Source organism: Dysidea avara, chromosome 10 (genome assembly GCF_963678975.1).
Source record: "Dysidea avara chromosome 10, odDysAvar1.4, whole genome shotgun sequence".
NCBI classification, from domain to species: Eukaryota; Metazoa; Porifera; class Demospongiae; order Dictyoceratida; family Dysideidae; genus Dysidea; species Dysidea avara.
In genome coordinates, this window is record NC_089281.1 from 9,351,910 (window position 1) to 9,377,979 (window position 26,070).

The window sequence follows — 26,070 nt, forward strand, 5'->3', positions numbered from 1 at the left end:
CCAATATAGCATCGATATTGGTACAGTCCCAGTAGCTATACAACAGTGAACCACTCTAATAAAGCAGTCAGACAGCCACTCTACTAAGGCAGTCAGACAGCCACTTGTAGTAAGTTAAAGCTGTGAAATATTTAAATAATACAGCAACTATTTGAAGTGGAAACATCAACATAATAGTTGGCTTCATGCATAGCCATGGTATTATTACAACTAATGGAACTTCACCATATCGCAACATGAAACAAGGAAGTGCTTATTAGTTCATGATATACTGTAGCAACTTACATAACTGAAAAGCAGCCATGATATCAGAAATGGAATGAGGATGACTGAAAGTAGTGCTAATACAATACAAATGCACGTAATGCTGCTAATCCTGTCCTTGGAATTTCCATTGCTGACACAACATGTACATTTCTCACAACAATCCTCTCTGTCATCATCAAAACATTCCTAGTAAAATATAAAAATTTAGAGGAGAAAGAAGCATAACAACATGAATCATCTAGATGCAGGTATATAAATGCAGATATTTGGTATCCTTGATTGGTTTCTACCTGGGGGTAGGACAAGACCATGTATGCTAACAAAAATATTTTTATTGAACATAGTCCTACTACCAGTTGAAAGTAACAGATTGTGCAAAAATGATCATATTGAAATAATCATACAGTACAATTAGTGGTGTGCGATATCAGGATTTTCATTTCGATAGATATCGATACGATAATAGGGTAAATATCAAAATTTCGATTCGATTTTTGATAATTTTTAATTGTGTAGGTGGATTAATTGCGTGGGTGGCCGATATTTATAAATATGCTACAAATACAATTTGCACTCCAAGACTATTGCATAGAACTAATACTAAGCCTAGAAAACTGGTAGACAAGCTTTTAAAGTGGCTAGATTGTACAGAACCAAACTTCATTTCTAGCGTGATTGCGCAGTCACACACTAAATGCTGTTGATTTATCGAAATATTGATAATTATCGAAACTTTTTGATAATATCGAAATCTGCTAAAGTGGTATAGAAATCGATCCAATAACGATATTAATAAATTATCGTGATATCGATATTTTTTCGATATATCGCACACCACTAAGTACAATAGTACTGTATAGTAGGGACCACAAAAGTTTGGGCGTGGCACATGAAAAAACATCACCCAAAACCAGCCTCATTTTTCCCTGATGATGATGAAGCTGTAATGAATAGGTAAAACTAAGCCAAAAACAAGCATCCGAAACGCTTTCAAGTTACAAAATTTGGAATTTTCTAGTGACTGACTGACTGACTGGTGCCTTCAGACAAGTGTAACTTGAGAACAGCTAAGGCTATGGGCTTGATTTTTTCACTTTACGACATCACTTCAGCTGGACATGTGCCTTTTGGCATATCTAAACAGAAAGGTTCTGTGGCAATGACTGCCAAAGTTACGGCCATTTTAATAAACCTACGTAAGCTGCTGTAATATTTTAAAGTAAATTTTGAGCAGCCATATCTTAAAGGGAGATCAATAGAATGGGCCAAATTTTGGTGTGAGAAAGTTTCTTAGTAGAGTCCAGGTCTATGCCAAACTTCATGAAAACCCAAACGGGTCGGATTTTTTTTGGTTGATTTGGTATGGAATGACCCCAATGCATACAGCCATTATTATCATTAACATCGTTGCAGCCATTTCTTGGTTACCACCTTTGATTTCACAACTTTTTTCACCCAGGCTTTTTAAGACTGCAAAAATTTTTTTGAGGACTTCTAGTAGAACATTCATAGAATGTTCTGAACATTCTATGAAATTATAAACGTTTGATTATAAGCAGATTTCCACTAGAAATTTCATTTATAAAGCAGAAATTAAGTGAGGTGATCAGCCAAGGTAGCAGTGGTTCAGTGGTTAAGGATGCAGGTGTAACAGCAGTAGGTATGGAGGTCCCTGGCTTGAACTCTGTTGAGGTTTTTTTCTCGACATTTTTTTGTACACCTTTAAATGAAGAAAGTAAAATGAAACTTTGAATGCCCATATCTTGCAAACGGCTGTTGTGAATTTAATCAAATTTGCTGTGTGGCGTACCTTACCTGACGGACAGCTATATTGCAAAAATGGTGTGCTTTGGAGAAGGGGCCATGGAGCTATGCATGCGTGAAAAAGCTGTTTTCTTTCTTCCTGTCAATATACTCACAGTGTGGTGTGCCGGCTTTTTTGGCCACACAACACACTACTGTGTGTCTTGTTGGTCTGAACGATTCAAATGACTGCTTCAGTTCCAAATATAACACCTATGTTACCGGTAGTAGAGAAAGAAATGGGACACAAAGGAGGACAAAGGTAAGTATATGCATGCATTGTAACTGCTGCAGTATGCAAAAAGGCATGTCTTGGGCTTAAGTAACCACGAACAGTGAAACACTCAAGTCCGTAGCACCAGCTGTAATTGAGATGCATGTATGCTTGGCTGAAGGAACTTGAAAAATTAGGTTACTGTATTGTCTCGAATTATGGCCCGGGCATTTATTTCTTTCAAGCAACTTTATACCCTGGCTACTAAATGAGACCGGCGACTATATGAGACCAGCGTTTATGTATATATATGCCTGATCAGCCTTCACGAGTCAACTTCATACCTTGGTGTTGTACTCTCCTGGACTCTCCTTGATGTTTCCCTCAGCATACAGATTCAAGCTTAATAGGAACTCTATAAAACGATCTTCACTTCATCGTTTATAACACCACCCAGAATTGTTAAAAATAATGACTGCAGTAGACGTATATTTGAGACCTGGCGTTTATTTTTGTTATGATGCTGAATACCCCCAACAACTAAAAGGGACCAGACGTTTATATGAGACGGCCGTAATTCAAGGCAATACGGTAATTAGAAAATTGTTAAAATTCTATAGGAACTTGAATATGTCTAACCAATACTACCAACTGTTGCTTTTGGATGGTTTTTGAGCAGGAAACCCCAACCTTTTATTAAATGTTATCCCACTAGAGACCAGTGAGAAGGCTAAAGCCTGTGAATACAGGGAGTCATAAACCTTCCTATATGAAAGAGGTAAGTGGTCATGAATGGCATTTGGGATGTATTTCTCTGATAATCCCACACCTGGCATACCAGAAAAATCAATGATCACCTATTTCAGTTTCATAGCCAAACAATACCTACAAGTTTGTTGGGTCTCTTTTGTAAGGATGCTTGTGCTATATATGAAAACATTCTTCACTGAGATTCATACTGTACTTTACATAAAGGACTTAAAATCCAGGGTATCTAGTCAACCCTTGAGGTAATTATGGCATTTAGAACATAAGTACTTTTTGTTACAGTTCTTACCTTTTTGTATGGACATGAAATCTCCAATATGCTTGTACTGTGTGGTCTCACTGTGATGTAGTGTTTGGTCTGGCAATCAGTTTTCTTGATCAGGCCTTGTATGAAAATTTGTACTGTGTAAACATGCTATCTGGGTTCAATTGTATGGGTATTTAAGGGATGAGTGATATACAGTGTGTACAGCTTTGTCCTTTGTGTGGTATGTGTGGAGATACCAATAGGGTGAAACTATGGGGTGGGAACAAATTATGGAACAACTATTCTCTCAGCACTACACAATTCTTGTCTACAAGATAATTTTGTATGTGTACTCATCATCCATCATGAGAATCATCTGTAATTTCCATAGTGAGAGGATTAATTAAAGACACTTTTAGTACTGTCCGTTGCTTGTAACGCATGTAATGGCAAACTTCAACTACAGAAATTGTCCCCCTAGCTAGGGTATACATGTAGGTATTTCACTATGTCAGTGTAAATTATTCCATAAGGACAAGAAGGCTGTGTAGACACATGCCTCTGTTTTGATTGCATCTGGATTACTACAGCTGCATTTGGCTCAGTGGGTCAATCGAGTCAGTAACTCTGAACAGGATTTGCCTACTGTACACACAGTATTGGTAAAAAGACTAAACAGAATAAAATTGGTGCCTTCATGCACACACATGTAGCACGTATATAGTACTGCATATCCAAACATCCCATACTGTCAATGATGGAAGGCATAGTTGTGTGTGTCTATATGGTGCATGTACAAGAAACATGCACGTTTGTTTACTATTACTGGGAGGGGTTATTAATCATACTTAAGAGTTAATATACCTTGCATAGGATTAATTCACCTGTCAATGGTAGTATATGTGAAACACCTCTTGAACAAGAACGAAATGGCATGGCTTTGTGTACAGCCAAGAAAGTACATGAAGCCCCTAATTCTTCTCTTTGACTCTGTCATACTATCTATCACCACCCACAACATAGTACAAGTACGGTGTAACTAACTAAGGCATTGATCATTGGCATAAACAGTCAAATAACTTATACTATCATATGTCTCAAAAGATAATAAACACTTACAATGGTACAGGTAGCACAATATAATCATGTAGTTAGTAAGTCCAGTGATGCTATGGATACTTGTGTACATTAGCAGCTATAGTGAAGCATGTCTGTTGTACTTCACAAAATTAATGACATGTCACCCATAACATCAGGTCTTAGGATGGTATTATGCTAAAATATAGATTTGCTTATCCATTCAAGAAACTCCCTTGACTACAGTGTTAAACAAAGGAGTGAATGAAACAATAGGTAATTAGATAAGGGCTCTGTGTAACTGATTGCTTAATGCCATTCACCTAGCTACAGAAGTTTCTCTATCACCTATAAGTTAGCATTTAGACACCAAGGTTCATTCACAAATTAAGATGTTTAACCAACAAACTTTTAGCTTGACATTGTGTGGGGGTTGTTCCACGACTATGATCATCTATACTGGCTCAAAATGGTATAAAAGTGGCTGCTACATGTAATAGTACAAATTTGGCTACATAATTTTACATCTGCGTATCTACTAATATTCAATTTGCCAAGGAGTTACAGTAGAAGGACCAACTAGTCCTAGACATTTTATTTACAATGCAGAGGAGGTTGGTCAAGCAACATAACCCTATGAAGTGTGATTACACAACTTAGTTAGGAAAGCAGCATGCCAAGAAGGCTTGTAATGTTCCTGGTATGGTACTATGTACAATTTGTCCTTAGAATATTAGGAGGTGTCAATGCTGTATTAGTACAACAGCGATTCTTTGAAATCACGAGATGAAATGATTATCTCCACCAGGTGCTTATTGATTTGGGCGCTTATACTCTAAAAATCAATAAGCACCTGGTGCATACAAGGTCTGGCTATGCAAGACTATGAAAGAAGTCGGTAGTCCTGTTGAATGTGATTGCAGTTGTGCAAATAATTAAACTATGTATATAGAGGTCTTCATAAGAATCCGAGAATGCAAAGAATCCGAAACTTATGGGACACTGTTACATCATGTAGATATTCTACGAGTAATATTGGAAAACGTGAAAAAATAATAGTCTTACTGCTAAGCTATGGATGTATTAATTATTTTAAAATGACATCTAGTTATGGTCATTCAAGAAACAGTGAAGGATGGACACACTTGTACCATCTAGCACTATATTTCAAGGAAAGTAGTCGTAAGTATGCTTTTATCACCAAGAGCTCAAGGTTTTAGGCAAGTACACGAATTGCCACAATTAAGACTCCACAGACAGTATGGTCATAATAGTGCTTAACAATACCAGTGTACACATTCATTCATTGCACCAGCAGCTTTCAAATGTTAATACATGTACCAAGTTATAATGATATATACCACTTTAGCGTGGGCGTTCAGAGGTGCTGCTCGATGCTTAACTCGCATATTGCCTGGGCAATATCATGGGAAAGCGGTTTGCCAATGACTTTGATACCCAGCCAGTTCAAAGAATCGATGCACTTTGACTCGTTATATTGAGCGACATATATAGAGCTTTGTATTGTGGGTCTCATATTTGTAGTGGTTGCTAAGCTGAGTAGTTTTGATAAGATAGACTAGTTGGTTGTTACTAAAGGATAATGAAGGCACAAAATAATTGTTTGGGCGATCGTGGATGCGTATTTTTACCCACCGCGTATCAGCCTTTGAACAGACCACGGAACAGCAAAGCTACTACTGCTACGTTGAAATAGGTTAGTAACTTACAGTCCTAAGTACTTAACTTAATATAATAACTTACTTACTGTCCCAATAGCTAAGTTAGTTGGCTTAACTTAGTACAAAAATGTAACAATATAAACTCCATCCTACAATCACAAGTTTTCTAATATTGCATGTTGAAGCATGGTAACGTATTAATGATGTTTTAACGTATGGATAACGTTCTGATGGCTATTAGCCCACGCTATTAAAACCACGATCAATCTTCAGATGCTACTGTATAAAACAAACGGGATGAGTTCTCAGTGGTTCTTTCACCTATTAGGTGAGTGCACCCCAAGTGATATTAGTCTCGCGTGGCCAGACTGTTTTTTCTCTTTGTCATTGGGTAGGGAGAAAAAAGGGTCTGGTCCGGTTCGAATCCCACACTCATCTTGACACTACCTGGATAATTGGGTAGTGTTAACCAAAGAAACGTGATGCATTTTTTTTTCTCCCTACCCAATGACAAAGAGATAAAAGCAGTCTGGCCACGCGAGACTAATATCACTTGGGGTGCACTCACCTAATAGGTGAAAGAACCACTGAGAACTCATCCCGTTTGTTTTATACAGTAGCATCTGAAGATCGATTGTGGTTTTAATAGCGTGGGCTAATAGCCATCAGAACGTTATCCATACAAAATGTATCATGTTTCTTTGGTTAACACTACCCAATTATCCGGGTAGTGTCAAGACGAGTGTGGGATTCAAACCGGACCAGACCCTTTTTTCTCCCTACCCAATGACAAAGAGAAAAAAGCGGTCTGGCCACGCGAGACTAAAGTGATATATATCACTTATACCACGGCTGCTTGGTATTTGCTGATACTATACACCCGCAGCCCTCGGGCTTTGGGTGTATATATATCAGCAAATCCCTCGCAGCCATGGTATAACTATTAAATACGTCCAGTGTTCTGTAAAATATCGTGGCTATATAAAATGATGAAGCTAGGACGACGTCCTATAAATTTCTACTTTCTTGGAAGACCTCTACATAAATGAATGGTTGAGCAGTTCTAGCTATCAATATATTATATAGATAACTCACCACACTGTCCTCACGACGTGTAGCTTTCCCCTCGGATTTTCCATTTGTTGCAGAGTGGTCTAAAGTGGTTCTGTTACTATTCATCATAGCAAATTCAAATCCAGTTAAACTCTCCGAGGTGATGGAGCGACAATCAGGGGAGAGCATATTTAGAATTGGAGTGTTAGATTCGGAAGGCGGCAAGCCATGGCCATTAAGAACTTTAGCACTAGCTCTTCTTCGCTTGTCAATTTCTTCTTCCTGTGGTCCATCAAGAGTGTTGTCAAGACTTTCTTCAGACTGAAAGGCCTCTTCGAATCTCTCCGACCATCGTGCTACAGCAGTAGGATTAGCAAGCGATTCTTGGGACGACGCTCTTGACGAAGCCGATAATTCAACCGAGCTGGGAATTCGAAGAACAGCACGATGTAGAGCTAGAAAAGCATCGCGTGTAGGTTCCCTTCTCTCTAAAGAGGCTTCTCCGCTCCCTCGATAGCTACCACTATCGGTATCACTAAATTTCTGAACAATGCCCACCCGTGTCCGACGCGGGGGTACCCGCGAAGTAGTGCCAGTTTCTTCTTCCATGAGTATTACTGTATCAGCTAGTGTACCAGTTGAAGGGAGCAACCGAAGAAATCGTACGTAAAAGTATGTGCATGTGTGCATGCGATCATCTATATAGATACCATACATTGGTGAAGTCACCTAAGCTACCGGTTGGATGGGTTCCATAGATTAATTTCATTAAAATTGTACATACAACCAAATGAATGATCACGCAAACCCAAACCCCTCTGAACCTTCGTTAATCGCTAACATAAGGCAATGCTGAAATTGTTCATAAGAGTCATAGTCTGGCAAACACAGCTGATTGAAACTGCAAAATAAAAGCCACAACCATATGTTAGTAAATATGTGTACCATAACTGCATACCAGGTGTGGGCAGTAGGTAGCTGCCCATATGTCGGCGCAGGAGAGATCTGGAACTTTGGAGTAAGGTCTTTAAACCCCCCTGGAGGGAGCTGCGAACAACCTGTTGTAAACTGTAGTAGCCTGGAGGAACAAATGTAATAAAATGTCATATAGCAACAAGAGTTAATTACCTTGCCATTTCTTCATGTGTAAAATTGCTAACTATGGTCCAAAACCATGAAATGACTTTGTTGAAAGAAGATCCTGCTCCATTTATGGCTGTATGTGATTTTAATTCATCAAAGTTGAAATCATTTGTGCCACATATTAATAGCTACACAAAGGACGCAACACTATTCATAACTACTTTTATATCTACACTTTTACCTCAAGTTCAGTCTCATCAAATATGGACAACAATTCATCAGGTATGATGGAATTTAAACCTTAAAATATTCCAGGCATTGCAATGATCATACTGTATAAATATACTATCATATACTGTACCTTCTAAAAAGGAGTGTATTTCATCCTCAATTCTGTTGCACAATCTGTATTCAGCTAAGTGGTTGAGATAACTCATCTTATTTTCATTTGTGACTTCAATGTTTTGTCCATTTGGTACAAGTGGGATCATCTAATAGAGGAAGGATGTACTGTAGCTCTAAATACTAATGCTGATGTATTTATGGATGTATCCATGGATACGAACCAAGCACTAAAATAGTTTATTTTTGTTGTATAGGGAAATCTATATTGAATACAGAATTCATCCAAGGTTTCTGCTTCAACAACCATGAAACTACCTATTTCCCTCCCATATGCCATGGATACTAAGTAAACAGCTTTTCTTAGAAGTTACAATGAAACTTCCATCTCAACTACTGGCTTGGTGTATTATGGTGATTTATTAAATTACTTTCTTGCTTACTTGTGGCTCACACCTGGAATCAGTATATTCCTCTTCAGCAAATACTTGACCAAGCCCAGCAATGTCATTATCCTTAATGTAGCACACCTTTGTTTTGTACAACTCTGGATCGTCACTCTCTAAGTACTAAAAGAAGGTAGCCTGAATAATAATTAGAGTACCAATACTTGGAATTACCTTGTAATTGACTTTTAGTCCAATTATTTGAGCTAGAAAAGAACGAGCAAATCTTGCTTTCACTAACAGCGGACTGGAAACAGCTGATTCGTATAGACATTTACCAACAAGGCAACCAGCAAATTTATAATATTTCAGTTTTAAACCACTGACTCTGCATCGATTTGGCAGAACCTAAAGTGATACATATTCACAAGTAATCATGTATATCATTAGACTAACCAAAGCTTGGTGGTCGTCCTTAAATCTGTGAAACAGTTTGTTAGAACAGTCAAAACATTTCACTGACAAGAGTTCGAAAAATTCTCTACTCACTCCTCCCCAGTCCAGCCCTGAAAGGAACAAAATTAAAATCTGTAATTTGTTAGTTAGTAAATGGCTTTGGTATAAACTGTGTATGAAGTAAATGACTGGAAAGCGAAACACTGTAGAGCTTTCAAAAAATATACTTCACCAAGAACTGCAGGATGATTAAGTATGACATAGGTCCGATCCACCACCTCACACACTTATTTCTAAAGTGGAAATGATATGTAACGGAGTTACTTAGGGATGATGTAATAGTAAGGTGTGGTGGTCACAGCTTGCATTAGCTGACACAATATGCGTGGCTCTGTGACTGACTATCATTGTCATCCATTACGTCATAATGATCGCACAATCAGTTGCGTTTGGTAAAACCGTACGATTTTTATTAGAATATGAATACTAACTATGGCCATTGTAACATTAATGGTAGTTACTAAGGTGCTGTTTAGTTTAGTGGCCATTGCTTGGTGAGTAGGACAAACTCCATACTCTAAAATTCATATAGCTAAAACAAGTTGTTTACATTTACCCTGACTACTGCTCTATGTACATGCAGTGCAACATTATCTGCCTACTCACAGAATTTATAACAACATGCAAAACTGTGATGTAAACATTGCAGCTCCTTAACAACACTACTCTGTGACACATTAATGATTTTCGTCCTTCAGGAATTGACTAGGGGTTCTTATACAGTAAAACCTCTCTAATCTGATACCTCTGTAGTGCCAGAATACCACCCACTATAATCTGACATAGTTTTCTACCTTGATGACATCCTCACTAATCTGACACAATTTTTTGTCTCAATGAGCGTCAAATTATAGAGCTTTCACTGTAGTTTCATGGCTGGATTTATTGTCACTGTTGTCTGCATATGGTGTGTACAAACAGCAGAATGACTTTTTGTAATCTATACTCACATGTAACTATATTGCAAATGATACCTTAACACACAATTTAGGTACTTGGCAGTTATACAGTAGCTCAACAATGTACTAAGTAGTGACAGGCTTAGCTAGTACATTTATAAAGGAAACTTCTTTAATTTTGTCTTATCTCCCATGTATCAATGAACACTCTTAACTTTAGGGGTTGTATTTTGTACTAAGTATAGATACCTTCTTCTCCTCTGAATTTGATGACAAATTTCTTCCTCCAGTCAGAAAACTTGAAATGTTCAGTTGCCTTTATAGCCTGCACAATTACAGCACTAATATATAGTAACCTTCACTCAACCAATACACATACATCGTTTAGGAGATTAGTGCGTCTAACTTCGATGGTTTTTTCATCACGAGCAGACTTACTAAGCTGACAAACCTCTTTGTAGAAATAACTCTGTTTGTCTTGAAATTTCTCTGAACCTCCTAAGCATACAACAGATATATGACATTGACTCGATCTAATGTACTGTATGAGCAATAGTAGTACAATGATACTGGGAATTTAAGTTCCATTTGAAAACTAGTGTTTTTGAGGTGAGCTATTGACATCATCACAAAGATGACTTATTTTGTGATGAAGATAGTTTACACTGATTGAATATGTGACACCTTGGGACTAACCAAAAAGTGTCAGGTCAGTTCACATGATAAGGGGGACCATTACCAAGTGTCCCTATTATGCAGGTGTCGTCATTTCAAGTGATTAACAGGTTCCACACCCATTATGGTTATCTATGGGATATGCATCAGAATTAATATGTCTACCTACAGTACAGTACAATTGGTTTTATACTAAGGCTTACCAACATTACTTAGAATATACTTGGAGAAAGTTGCAGCAATGATCAACCTATCTTTGGAAGATAAAGTGACTGGTGGACGATAACCATCATCTATCTTGAACATATCACCTTCACAGAACTCAAACTACACACATGAGATAGCTATAACAGTAATACATAAGTCATGCTTCTTACGGTTGTAAGAGGGCACACACGAGATGCAAATACCCTCTTTTTAGGAATATACAGCAATAACAGTTTCATGTATTCTTTGATCTGCAGTTGCTGGAAAGAGAGAGACAGATGAAGTATGAGACATTGATTAATCTATTGTCAAGCATGGCTTACAGTACACTTCCAATGTGATTGCAGTGTAAAGGCTGCATGCTAAATTGATATACATAGCTATAGCTTCGGAAACGGTTATCATAAAACATATTTCCATGCACCTTGACAGTCAACGATGTTAGTAGTTTCATTTGCTGATGACAATAACTAACAAGTGCAAGAAAAATTAGGAATTTTAAGGTTGATCAGGGATCATAGGGAAAAAAAAGTAGTGAAACAAGAAGCTATACTAGTAGACATTTAATCCCTAATTTAGTCTAAGTGTCCACTAGTATATCTTCGGGTATAGGCAACCTCCCTTGTTTCACTACTCTTTTTTCTTATGATCCCTAGTTGAATAAAAATTCTGTAGCTACCTATTGGATGACAACTCATTTATTCTCAGTATCCAATTTCCTGGGCTTTGCACGATGTGGTCATGGATTTCACATTGTTCACAAGTGCAATTCTTAGAATGTAGCCCTCACTGGTGAAGAGGATGGAGAATAATACTTGGCATGAATAAGACTGCCGCCATAAAAAAAAAACAATAAATAAAGCAATGGCAGCAGTAGTACAGCAATAAAGGTATGAGTTCTTTACTGAACAAGTACACAGAAAAATTTGGAAATTTCAACTAGAGTAGGGACCATAACACATCGATAAAAAGTACTGAAAAAAGCTGGAGTAGTGCACGATATTATTTCACAGTAAAACTATAAGAAGTGTTTTACATCCCTACTGTGCTCAAGATACCATAATGGAAATGCACAGTAGGGATATAACACTTATAGTTTTACTATGAATTAATGTCGTGTGCTACTCCAGCTTGTTTCAGTACTTTGTATCGATGTGTTATGGTCCCTACTCTAGTTGAAATTTCCAAATTTTTCTGTGTACTTGTTTGTTAACTTTTTTTTTTCAAATAATAATTATGACTGGTGAACCCACGCATACCGCATCTGAAATGGCGCCGTGCACCCCAATTATTGTCTGAAAAGTGAAGTATCCATTACGCTTCGTTGTCAGCTATGTTCAACCCGTTACCAGGCATTTCGAATCAAGAACTGTTGGAAAAGCACCTCTGCAATCCATGCATACCGAAAGAAAGAAATGGTGCCACGCCCCCCAGTTATATCAATTATCGTCTGAAAAGTGAAGTATCCATTACGCTTCATTGTCAGCTATGTTCAACCCGTTACACAGCAGTATGAATCAAGAACTGTTTGAAAAGCACCTCTAATATCAAAATAGCCACTATGACAAATACGGACGATTTCCATTACGAAGGGAAGCCACCATGTGCTATCGCCAAATCAACACTTTTCGCTGTCAGCAAAGATGAATGGAGGACACTGGTAAGTCCATGAAGAATGCATTCATTGCATGTACTGTGGTATGCCAAAAGGCACCTGTCGGGCCAAAGCGATGTCAAACAGTGAAAAAATCAAGCCCATAGCCTTAGCCGTTATCAAGTTACGCTTGTCTGAAGGCATCAGTCAGTCAGTCAGTTACTTACTTACTACTCAGTCAGTAGAAAATTTCGTTAAATAAATTACTTTTAGCAACTTGTTGAAAACGTTTTGGGTCGATCTGAAAGCTTGTTTGGGCTTAGTTTCACCTAACCAATACTGCCTGATCGTCGTTAGGGGAAATTGAGGCTGTTCTTGGGTGATATTATTTCGTGGGCCACGCCCACTCCTTTGTGGTCCCTACTATACACTACTATCATAGTGTATGATATAGAAACTGTGACCTACACAAAATGGTTGTCCATGGGAGGTCTTTTTTCCCAAGCAATATATGAACCTACTTCTAATCTGCATTGCTTTTACCTTTGGAGATATGTAACAGTAAACTTTCTTATCCTTGTGATCATCTGTTATCATCCTTGCTTCAAACCACAAGTTGTGACTTCTCTTTGCAATGAACTTGTCCACCTTGTTCATATCTTCAGCTACAAATAGTGTGCAACAAAACATAACACCTGTACACGACCTGTACACATATGTACACTACTAACCAGTAAGACTGATCAACTTGAACCATGCTGGTCCAATCCTTTCATTGTTATACTTTACTCGTCCAACATAAAAGCCAACTTGCTCCACCTTCAAGAATAAGTCATATTTAGAGGCAGCATTCATGTCAGCAAAGAATTCTGGATTAATCATAGCTCCATTGTAACCATTCTATAAGATAAAATGATGTCATAAAACAATGTACCCAAAACTGTATACAATTTTGTGGTCAAGTGATCCAATTATGCATATAATTGGTGGTAGCATGCATATACATAGTTGATCATTATGATCATTAATCATCCTCAGCAATAACCAATTGATTTACTGATTTTTGCATAACTGACCCTTACTCATGCAGTGAAATTCTGACTGGTGTATCTCTATAGGCTCATTTCATGCATGGGGACCCAAAGTCCCTTGATCTTGACAGTTGGCATTTGCCCATAGTAAATCATACTAGGTACTGTACAGTAGATAGGAATAAAAGTTCTAACCAGCACAAACACACACACACACTACAAACAGTTTACCTTTCTTATTTCAATGTCTAACTTTGACTGATCAACAGTGGCAGTATTTCCAAAACAGTCTTTAGCTTCAATCGCAATAGTGTGATATAAGCCAGCAATTAATACTATTGTATTACTAAAGCGTAAAAAAACTGTCTTGCTTGAATCAAGTGGACCTAGAAAACAGCAAATAATATTATAAACTTAGCACACTCCATATAACACTCACCAGCTAAATATTTTCTAGTGAAAGGAGAACCCACTATATGTCTGTTACTGACTTTAAGCTGCACAGTATACTGTCCTGACAATCTAGTTGTGAAAGAAATTGTCGCTTCATCACTCTCAACAAGTGTAGAAGGCTCCACAGCATGAGAAATTTCTGTAGCTGTTGGTTTGTGCTTAATGAGGCACACAAACTTGTCAGAGTGAGCCAATTTGTATGGATTTCCATTTCTGTTTTTAAACTAGGAGATATAATACACATCCTAAAATAACAGCATGTAAACCAGCCACTCCAACAAAGTTATTTAACCATGCTGAACAATTTGCTCTCTCCAGTGGTAGTTTACTCAGCTCTCTGTCATAACCAGTTAAGTTACATCGTACCACTAAGTATATAAACAGCAACAATCTAATGCTTCTATACATTCAGATCTCTGTACACTAAAATCATTTGGCAGCTTGAAGATCTATTTATTATTTATTTATTTTACATTTTATCTAGGACTGTGTCACATACAACCAAGTACATGTGCCAACGGGACAACCTAACACCAGGGCAAGGCATATACAGTGTGTAGCTACCATACTGTTCAAGAGAATATAATACGTAATAATACCTACAGTAGTATGAAAAAGATAGTGTTGTTTTAGTAAGGACTTTTAGTTTTAGCTAGTCATGGCCATTTTCATCAATAATTACATTTTATGAGATTCGCTGCATATAACACTGGTATTTCTTTTGCAAACACACAAAATACAGCAATTTGTAGCTCTATTATACTCTATAAAAAAGAAATAGTTCATTAATACGGTCAATCCTTTCAAACTGCAGCGGCTGCCAGGTTATCCTGCATTTTTCTTTTGCTGCACAACATTTGTAGCTCGTGAAGATGGTGAGCCAAGTGGTGGATGATAACACCTCGCAAGACCCTCTGGTGGACGAACAGCTTCAGAATACAGACGGAGATGATATTCTCAAGGACCTGATGAAGCGTTCGGAGATTCTAAAGAAGCTCGGACTTCCTGACCCTTCCGTCCTGACCCCTAGTGGGAAGGATACAGGTGGAGGTGGTCTTCTACCACAAATGTGGTGCCCCTTTCCAATGTTTGCACCTTGGAACCTGGCATTTGGCGCAAGCATGGCGGGCCCTCACATGGAGGGATCTTCTCAACAGCAACTCGCCCCCAGTTCTGGTGACACAGATCTAGAGACCGGTAAGGATCCTAAGTCTGTCAACGAAGACCTTGTGGGACTCCTAGACAACAGCGAAGCCTTGGAGTTTGTGGAATTCGACCCCACAGTCAAAGCGCCATTGCTTGGACCCCGTCAGAGATGATGGTTAGTTTCTTAAAGAAAATATTTACGTAACTGTTGTCTGCCTGACAGCAAAAGGAATGAGATCCTTAGCGACTTCCCAAAGCCAAACACCCCAGTCCTTGTGGTCCCAATACTAGACAATGACATTGTCAAGCAGCTCAAGAGCAATGGGAAGGACCCCCATTATGGCCAGGAGAAAGTTATGTACAAGCTGCAGGAGGCTCTCTTGGATGTGTCGGGACCCCTCATGTGTCTCTGGTCAGACCTAACCAATCCCCAGGCTGAGGTATCCAAGAAGGAAACTTTGCTACTCACCCAATGTGCCCTTGTCCTCCTTGGGAGTCCATCAAATGCCGTCAACTTGGAGAGATGAAAGATAGCATTCGCCAGGATTAACGCCAATCTAAAGGCACTAGCCACAGAGAAGAGGGAGGACCAGTTGTTTGGACCTGGCTTCCTGGAGAAAGCCTCAAGAGACCCAGAAAGCTTTGGCCAAAGTCTTCATAGAGCAGGCATCTCACAAGAGAGCCTGGAATGATGACAAGACAGACCTATGCTGTTTTTTAAAAATCAAAAGGTGCCTCTGCACCAGCACCACACCAAGCCGTACAACAGGCCATACCAGCAATACAGGTCACATCAGCAGAAACCAAGAGGTCAACCCCCCTGCCGCTCGGCCCAAGCCAATCCCTCCAAATAAGTTTGCTAGGATCCTCTGTGAGCACAGTTTCACAGCCTGCACTACCACCAGCAGGCAGAGTAACCCACTGTTTTGCACAGCCGGGAACAGATAACCTCAGATACTTGGACGCTGGAGGTAGTGAAAGGATATCATCTGGAATTCTCCCATCCCCTGTTCCAGACTCTTCCATCTCACACAATGGCCAAGTCACCTCCAGAACAACAGCTAATAGAGGAGGAGATACAGACACTGATACAGAAGCAGGCAGTGGTCAAGATCAACGCTAGGAAAGATCAGTACCTATCAGTGAGCATTTGCCAGGAACACTGACGATACCTCCGTTTCACATGGATGGGAAACACTTATGAAATCACGCCCTTGCCCTTCAGACTGACCAGTGCTCCAAGGGTTTTCACCAAGCTACAGAAACTTGTGATGGCCTGGACAGGGCTTAAGAACCGTCATCTACCTGGATGACCTGCTGATAATGAACCAGTCATTGGTGATTCTACAATCCCAAGTGAACCACATAGTGTCACTACTGGAGTTGCTGGGCTTCACTATCAACAGGGAGAAATTCCAACCAGTGCCCTCCCAGCAGATCGGATTCCTGGGTTTTCAGGTGGACTCAGTGGCCATGAAGCTATTCCTCCCCAATGCAGCAGGTCCTGGAGCCTCTTGTCTCAACAGACAGTATCCCTCAGAAGTCTCTCTCAGCTACTGGGAAAGATGTGTGATACTACCCTGGCAGTGTTCCCAGCACCACTATGGTACCGGAGTCTTTAGCAACTGAAGATCCAGTCACTCAGATGGTCGTCATCGTATGACGACCTGGTGACCCTAGATCCACTCTATATAGAGAAGTTGAAGTGGTGGAGCTCCCAGCTACATTTGTGGAATGGCAGAGATGTCCACCCCAAGGTACCAGACATGACAATAGACACAGATACCTCCCTGACAGGTTGGGGAGCAGTCTGCAACAGTGTGCGCATGGGAGGACTGTGGTCACCAGTGGAGAGGAGTCTCCACATCAACCATCTGGAGCTTCTAGTGGGCTCCTTTGCAGTGCAGTCCTTTACAAAAGACAAACAGAACATACATGTCCACCATCGAATGGACAACAGCTTCTATGTCAGCAGGATTGGGGGGACCCACTCCCCAAGTCTAACCGAACAAGTCTGCCATCTATGGTAGTGGTGTCTGCAGAGGAGAATAACCTTGTAGGCAGAGTATCTACCTGGAACAAGCAATTGGGTAGTGGACAGAGAGTCTCGCCTGGTACAGACCTCAGCAGAATGGAAACTAGACGAAGAGGTGTTCAGAAGCGTGTGCCAGATGTTTGGGCCATTTCAGGTGGATCTATTTGCTTCATGGCTCAACAACCAGCTAGAGAAATACGTGAGCTGGAGACCCGACCTCTTTGCTATGGCAACCAATGCACTACAGATCAGCCTGTCAGAGCTGATGGGCTATGCCTTTCCTCCATTTGTTCTGATAGCCTCCAGAAGATCAGAACAGAGAGGTGCACAGTGTTGTTGATAACTCCATGCTGGAGGACTCAACCATGATTCCCAGCCCTGCTGGAACTGCTTGTGGATCTTCCAATCCTCCTGCCCAAACACCAGAGCTTACAACAATCAACCGCATCCTCAGAAGACTCTTTGTCTTGCCGCCTGCAAAGTAACTGGAGACAACACACTTCAATCGGAGTTTCTGGGCAAGCTGCAGAGTTGCTGGCCGCAGGCTGGATCAAAGGAACCAACACAGCCTACCAATCAGGCTGAAAACATTGGTATAGTTGGTGTCATTCAAGGAAAGTCGATCCCATTTATTGTGGGATACAGCACCTTCTAGACTTTCTAACCGAATTGTTTATGGATGGTCTTGAGTACCGCTCCATTGATGTCATCAGGTCGGCAGTCTCATCGACCCATGCACCTCTAGAGGGATCTCCCATAGGCCAGCACCCATTAGTTTCACAGCTTCTAAGGGGAATTTATAACTCCAGGCCTCTGAGACCCCGATACACTTGCACATGGGATGTTGACTTAGTGGTGCGACACCTCAAAGGATTGGGAAACAATGCTAATTTGTCACTCAAGACACTATCAGGAAAGCTAACCCACCTGATGGCTTTAATCCTGGCTAGTAGAACGTCAGAACTGTAAGCGATGGACCTACGTTTCATATATTTCAGACCTGAAGGTGTGCTGTTTATGCTAGCTTCTCTGACTAAGAAGCGCAAAGTGGGCAGCTCCCCAAAGGAATGCTTCTTCAGAGCATTTACAGAAGATAGTAGCTTATGTGTGGTCCAATATCTTTGTCAGTATGAGACCATTTTGCCAGTTAACCCCAAACAATCCACAACCGCTTTCTCTTTTGTATGTAAAACCCCATAAACCAGTCACATCCCAACGGCTGGCTCATTGGATCAAGGAGATGCTATCAGGAGCAGGCATTGATACCAAGACATTCAAGGCATATTCAGTCAGAGGAACATCAAGTTCAGCAGCACTGAGGAAGGGTGTACAGATTAGTGATATCCTACAGACAGTAGACTAGTCAAAAATTCTACTTTCAAGTGATTTTACTACAGACCAGTCGCAGATGATGGCTATGCCTCCAAAGTGTTGAACTGACTGCGTCATCTCTGTGGTTGTATTTGTAATTGGTTTGTTGCTCCATGACATAATTATTCCTGTAAACAAATGTGTCTTTAATAAATGGTAACCGTTATGGTATATCTATGGTAACCGGATGGTTTATATGGTAGCCAAGATGGCATACACAATTTTATGAATGGCACATGCTATTGCTAAGGTGGAGGGGAGGGGTTAAGGTTATTCTATGCAGAGGTACATTACTTTGTGTGTGTGTGTGTGTGTGTGTGTGTGTGTGTGTGTGTGTGTGTGTGTGTGTGTGTGTGTGTGTGTGTGTGTGTGTGTGTGTGTGTGTGTGTGTGTATATATAATTATTTTCACATGCCTTGTAATGTGTATGTGTGATTAATAAGGTGAGTTTCTTGCAGGGGTTTTGAAGTCTACCAGTGTTACATGCAGCGAATCTCACAAAATGTAATTGTTGATTTGACAAGGGTCCAAAGGGCCTGAAGTTAAATCATGATTACATGAGTGAAATGAGCAAATGTGACACTGCCCTCCCTGCCCACATGAATGGACCCTCAGTGTTAACATTGCTCATTCATCTCTTGCAGACCTGCCTCACTCTCACATTGCAGGCAGCGAAAAGGTCAAAGCGGGATAATCTGGCGGCTGCCACAGTTTGAGAGGATTGACCGTTTTGATGAACTATTTCTTTTTTTTTATAGAGTGTAATAGAACTACGAATTGCCAGGAGTTTTAGTTAAATATAGTCATAGCTAGTTTCTTCAATGATTTTAGTTTTAGTTATAGTAATTCTTCTTAATTAATTTTAGTTACAAATTTAGTTATTGTTATATTGTCTGTGTCGTTTTAGTTTTAGTTAAGAACATGAAAACATTTTAGTTTTAGTTATAGTTTTAGTCGTGCAAAAGAAAATCTTTTAGTTTTAGTATCTTTCTCAATTCTTTTTAGTTTTAGATTTAGACTGTGGTTCGGCTCATTTACAGGTTTACTAATTCACTTAGTCACCTCACATGCTCATTTAGTCACCTCACATGTTCACTTAGTCACCCACCCTCAAGCAATTTTGTACATGATAAATAATTAAAACACGAAAGGTACATTGGAGTACTTGATAATACCGTAAAACAATTCTTCTCCGTGTTCTGCGAATAATTCTGGACAAATAGTAGACTAAGCGGCGTATCTACTGTAGCTCTAGCCGTTACTCTGGTTACCGGTTGAATAATTATTTTTGTGGGCGTTGTAAGGACTTCAGGAAGAAACCATTCCGCTGTTCTGCATTGCTCTTTCACCCCACCCTAATGCTCTGGCTATAAAGGTATGTAAACCATAGTCTAAATAAGTTAGACACCACAACCAATGGGAACTAAGTGATTTAGTCACCCCTCTGGCCCTTAGTAGCGCCCTTGCTGTGCTCGGGATGCTACAGCCTCGGGCCATCGGGGTTACTAAATCGCTTAGTTCCCTTGGTCTTGGTGTCTAACTATTATTTAGTTTTGGTAAATTATTAAAAACAGATTTAGTTTTAGTTATAATATGGATTTGCTTTAGTTATAGTTTTAGGTAACTACAACATATTTGTCTTACTAAAAGTACTTTTAGACTATGATATAGCTCATTTAGAGGGTTACTAAATCACTTAGTCACCTGACATGCTCATTTAGTCACCTACACATGTTCATTTAGTAACCCGCCCTCAGGCAATTTTGTACGGGAAAAATAATTATAACACGAAAGGTACACTGGAGTACTTGATAATACTGTAATACAATTCTTCTCCGTGTTCTGCGAATTATTCTGGAGAAATAGTAGACTAAGCGGCATATCTACTATAGCTCTAGCTGTTACTCTGGTTACCGGTCGAATAATTATTTTTGTGGGCGCTGTAAGGACTTCAGGAAGAAACCGTTCTGCTGTTCTGCATTGCTCTTTCACCCCACCCTAATGCTCTGGCTATAAAGGTATGTACTTTAAACCATAGTCTAAATAAGTTAGACACCGCGACCAACGGGAACTAAGCGATTTAGTAACCCCTCTGGCCCTTAGTAGCGCCCTCGCTGCGCTCGGGACGCTACAGCCTCGGGCCATCAGGGTTACTAAATCGCTTAGTTCCCTTGGTCTTGGTGTCTAACTATTATTTAGTTTTAGTTATAGTTAATTAAAACAACACTAGAAACTGACTGCTATACTAAGTGACTGCTCTATTAGAGTATAACGATCTGTTCAAGTTTGCAAGCTGGACCAGAGCTTAGCGGGTATATCCATTCACTGGACTGGACTATTGGACTGGAATACTGGACTAACATAAAGTTTGCTCAACTACCTTTTTCAACCACTAAAAGTGATTAGCTAGATTACTTTGTATTCCACACACACTCAGGGTTCCAGTGTCTTAATTGTCTTGCATTTACTGGTTTTGTGCCAGCCGCAATGAGCTGGTAACCAACAAGTCCTCTGGTAGTTTGGTGAATGCTGGAGATCATTGAATCTGCTATTCACAAGTCACATACAGTTAACTGTATTCTAGTTTTAGTGGTCTATTTAGTGGTATGACATAAGTTCATGATCAATAGGTTGAATTCTTCTTATATACATTACATGTAACAAAGATGTAGCCTTACCTACCTGTTACATAGATTGGGAAGCGTTTCTCTAGCTAATTGCTATTTACAAGCATTATAAACCAAGGAGGTGGCTATTCTATAGTGAATATGCAGACTATACTGAAAGGTTAGGCGATGCTACATTAATTCAGTATAATTGCAGGTGTAAAACTGACTGAATGTTATGTCAATGTGTGCTATTTTACAAAAGAAGATAGACAGATGTATTTAGCAGTGTTAACAGTGCACAGTGCTTGTATCTCGTTGCTAGCGGTGGGCAAATTGTTTTTGATAACAAAGTTTTAGTGTAGTTTTTTGTGAATAATGCGCAAGATTTATATATCTTGTGTGCAAGTATATGTCTTGTGGTGAATGATGTAATATTTAAAAGACTCCTGTGGCTATAAAAGGCTAAAATGTTTGAGTCCAGTAGCCCAATCCAGTAATCCAGTCCAGTGAATGGATACACCCAAGCTTAGCTTTTGAAAACAGGATAGTTATTTTTAGGATGTAGAGTATCAGAGTATGATGCAAAGAAACAGGTTTTGTCATGCACACTAGCTCCTTGGGTGATTTTCTTACAGATGCATTAATAGAGAATGTAAACAAATAAAAATTATAGAGACAGCTACCATAAGTACAGTGGTGGTCCATACAAGCTCTGGCCAGCCTGGAGATGGTTGTATGTGGCTGTACAGCTCTGTGGTGTTGAATAAGACTTGAGCTGTAAATGTCCTTTTGTTTCAGTCAATTTTGAGACCTGAATGGCCCAACTTGGCCTAACTTATCCCTATGCTTTCCTATTTAATTTCTTAAAACAGACACTTGCCCTCCTCTGGCCCTTGCCACCCAGCTCTTTTAGAGCTTGCCTGATACAGTCAACATCGAATTTAAAACTATCTAAAATGGCAGGAAATCAAGCTGTTGGCTACTTGTATAGTAGATACTCTGGAATTGGTATATAACATGAGAAAATTTCTATTAGCAAGCTAAAGCATATTAAAACTGGCATTTTTCAATACTTTTAAATAGGTGATAAGACTGGTTTTCCCAGACCAGCTAGGCCACATATTAGCATGTGCAGTGAAATTGACTGCTTTATTAAAGTACATCTATGACAGTGATTGCTCTATTAGAGTATTACAACATTGACTATTGTGTCACTGAATAACCAATCAATCGATCACAAAATTTCAATAACCAGTGATCAATATTAAATAACTGATAATCAGTTCCTAATTATTTCACTCAAATACACACTAACATTTGAGTAGCCTTTGAGTGCTGAACATACCAATCATCATAATTTGGCTTGATATGATGCATTTTGTTATGTACAGTGGAACCTCCTTTATGCACCTCCATTGTCTGGACAGCCCAAATTGGTCATGTGGCTTGTCTATTGACCATAATGAAGTTTGGTTCAGATAAAAGCACAAGGAGCAAGCCTAAACATTGCTGTTTGTCTGTTTGGTGGTAATAATAACTACTACTTGGTCACTAGGTGATAATGAATATTCACAGTCCAGGAGAGTGACCATGAATGCTCTATAGTGACGTCTTCTTCTGCCCACTAAACTGCATAGCACTAACTGATAGTAATAACAACAATACTTGCATTTAAGTGCACAATAGCATGTTAATGGACATTTCTGATATGGACGGTGGTATGTAGCAGACCACCCGGATAAGAAAGGTTCCACTGTATCAATAGTCACCCACTTAAATTGATAAGAATTTAATGTCAATCACATGCACAATCACAAGTACATGTGCTCCATAAAGAAATATTACTATTTTTAAAACCATGCTTAAATAGTGGAATTTGATTATACCAATTAAGCGGCTAGTACCTAAAAAAAGTTGATGCAGCCCAGGTAGTGAAATGACAGGAAACAAAGCTTATTTAATTATAAAACAGTGATCAAAATCTTGTAAGTGCACAGCTCTAATTGACTACTCTATTAAGAGTACATCATCAACATATTTAGCACTGTTCCATCAAGATAGTCTGCTCAATAAACCTACCTACCAGAACAATGAATACATGCTAGTACTGTTGCAAATTAGTGCCAGAAATATCTGCCAATCTATGGTACTTACAAACAACACATATGTGTGTAGTGCATGAGTGTGACTTACAGTACACAGGGTAGATCAGGATTTAGTAGGGGTGTTAACAGGAGCAACAATTTGTACAGTGAGGGCTAATAAAGGGTTGATAATCACTATGCATGAAATGAAGTATGCTAAGTATGCATTCTATATAGGGGGATTTGAGGGCAACATGCTAAATACAACAAGTAGACAGCAAGGCAATGTTATCACATGGAAATGAGCTAAACACACACGCGTGCGTGCACGTATGGACGCACGCACGCACAAAGTGACTTTCTGCTTGACAAACGCACGCACAAAGTGACTTTCTGCTTGACAAACTGAAAGCACACTGAAAACACAAACATGCAGTAAGTCCATGCATACTGATAACTGCATGCTGAAAACACTGTAATGTATAAGGCTATGCTGTTGTATGTAAGTTACCTTATATTTATACTCGCAAACTGCCTACAAGTTGCACTCACAACAGTAAGTAACAAGAGTAAAGGAGATAGCTATTTAAAAAATTAAAAATTTCAAAAAGAAGTAGGGGTTGATATAATATACATACTACAAAAAGTAAGGAAACAAGCTCAAAAACGTTACAGCTGAAATGAGAAATGATCCAGCAGTAAAAAGTAAGGAAACAAGATTAGATGACTACTTGCTAAAATGAGACACACTTTAATCCCTACTTTTGGCAATTTTGCCAAAAGTAGGGATTAAAGTGTGTCTCATTTTAGCAAGTAGTCATCTAATCTTGTTTCCTTACTTTTTGTAGTATAATATTTATATATTATATCAACCTCTACTTCTTTTTGAAATTTTGTAATAGCTAGTTTGTTTACTTTTTTTGTCTAGCTAGCTAGCTATATTATACTCTTTTTGGTTTCCACATAATATAAATATCACTTGAAGCAACTATCTTTCACCTTCGTACACAATAAGCGCCTCTAAAATAATTATCGTCTTGTCTTTTAAGGCTATTACAGCAACTGTTTAAGGTTTCAGCTGCATTTCTAATGGCATAAATGTTGATGATTTTACAGTAAAACATTGCTGGAGAGTCCACCATTATAAGAATGGAACCCTCGCTTTTAGAAGTCTGGATCCTGAAGTAGATGTGCCCCTCAAAGACATTATTAGCTATAGTTACCTCACAAAAAGACAACTATCCAGCGTTAACAAATGCTAGAGATAACTCCTTAGGTACTACACCAGTTCACCCTCATCTTACGCACATGTATTCACACTTCATTAAAATCACATGTTTGGGTTGTGGCGCGTGCCGCAACCATTAAGCGCCTCAATTATCAATTATCCTTCGAGAAGAACAAATAAGCGGATGAATGATGAAAGCAAACAGCATGGTGCAGTGGACAGAACGTAATCGGAACAACAGATTCGTGAATCCGACGACATTACCTTGACTGTTTGAAATTTCTGGAGCCGTACACCTAGCACTACCGGGTCTTACAGCAGGCAGGCTGGCAGACGAAATGTAGGTGAATTTCAAAATTTTTAATACTCACTGTACATCGAAACATTTGACTTTTCGCTCCGTTTACCCAAGGTACAGCATCATTATAACAGTACTAATGCATTCCAGGTGGTTTTTTTGGGGTAAAACTTATTGCAAATCCATTTTTAAGGTGCAAAAATCCACGAAACCATATGATTTCTTACCAACCCCTACTATACAGTACTATCGTACTGTATGATATTACTCTGGTAGCATGTGAATGAGTTTGATGGAGCATAAATAAAATTGTACCATGCACTTGTGTTTAGTCACATGAGTCATATAAGCTCCTGTACAGTATATATGTACCTTAATTTTTACAACAGTAGTTCCACCTACAACTTGTTGATCATCATGGCTCCAATCCACTTCACATTTGGACACATCCAGAAAACGTCCTGTGAACCTCGCCAACATACCAGGCCGGAAAGGAGCTTCACTTGTTCTCTGAATAGCATCAATATGGTCACATGTTCTTTAAGTGTACAAACCTTTGGATGATGAGGTAGCGAGGATCGGTAAACTGCACTGTTCCTGCGTAATAATTTGAAGGCTTTTGATAGCCACTTGAAAAAAGTTGGTCTGTACTGTGCGACACTACTAGTTTTGCCATTTAACCACTAAAAGATTAATCCATTATCCAGTTAATTGACAACGGATTATAACCTACCATTCCAAATGCATCAATTAGTGAAAGTACAAATAGTCCAATAAACACTCCAACTATAATATACCAAGGATATAACGTACCTATTTGTGTACTCCTTACCTATAACTACAGCAATAAACAAGCACACCAGAATTCCCATAATCACCCACAGAATTACTTTTAAGATGCTCCACAATACACCTGAAATAGACAAAACAACATGATCGAATGGCAAATGATCACATGCAATTAAAATACTAGACAGCTACACATATGCAAGTTACAACAGT

At 39.2% G+C, this 26,070-nt stretch overlaps 1 protein-coding gene across 1 annotated transcript in view; it reads right to left on the minus strand.

Annotated features, from left to right (window-relative positions):
- The window catches only part of LOC136236250 (apoptosis-resistant E3 ubiquitin protein ligase 1-like), a 44,027-nt gene that overhangs the window by 3,120 nt on the left and 14,837 nt on the right, over nucleotides 1–26,070 (minus strand). The window contains exons 3-23 of the mRNA XM_066026376.1: nucleotides 25,901–25,981; nucleotides 25,802–25,854; nucleotides 25,623–25,751; nucleotides 25,441–25,578; nucleotides 14,284–14,521; nucleotides 14,076–14,230; nucleotides 13,545–13,713; nucleotides 13,357–13,478; nucleotides 11,390–11,479; nucleotides 11,216–11,339; nucleotides 10,717–10,835; nucleotides 10,587–10,662; nucleotides 9,379–9,488; nucleotides 9,157–9,330; nucleotides 8,980–9,105; nucleotides 8,556–8,685; nucleotides 8,436–8,494; nucleotides 8,240–8,382; nucleotides 8,070–8,189; nucleotides 7,154–8,012; nucleotides 286–453 (exon numbers count right to left, since the gene is read on the minus strand). Of these exons, the coding sequence (XP_065882448.1) occupies nucleotides 7,910–8,012; nucleotides 8,070–8,189; nucleotides 8,240–8,382; nucleotides 8,436–8,494; nucleotides 8,556–8,685; nucleotides 8,980–9,105; nucleotides 9,157–9,330; nucleotides 9,379–9,488; nucleotides 10,587–10,662; nucleotides 10,717–10,835; nucleotides 11,216–11,339; nucleotides 11,390–11,479; nucleotides 13,357–13,478; nucleotides 13,545–13,713; nucleotides 14,076–14,230; nucleotides 14,284–14,521; nucleotides 25,441–25,578; nucleotides 25,623–25,751; nucleotides 25,802–25,854; nucleotides 25,901–25,981 (2,459 nt within the window). The 3' untranslated portion in view covers nucleotides 286–453; nucleotides 7,154–7,909. The remainder of the gene's footprint in view (nucleotides 1–285; nucleotides 454–7,153; nucleotides 8,013–8,069; nucleotides 8,190–8,239; nucleotides 8,383–8,435; nucleotides 8,495–8,555; nucleotides 8,686–8,979; nucleotides 9,106–9,156; nucleotides 9,331–9,378; nucleotides 9,489–10,586; nucleotides 10,663–10,716; nucleotides 10,836–11,215; nucleotides 11,340–11,389; nucleotides 11,480–13,356; nucleotides 13,479–13,544; nucleotides 13,714–14,075; nucleotides 14,231–14,283; nucleotides 14,522–25,440; nucleotides 25,579–25,622; nucleotides 25,752–25,801; nucleotides 25,855–25,900; nucleotides 25,982–26,070) is intronic.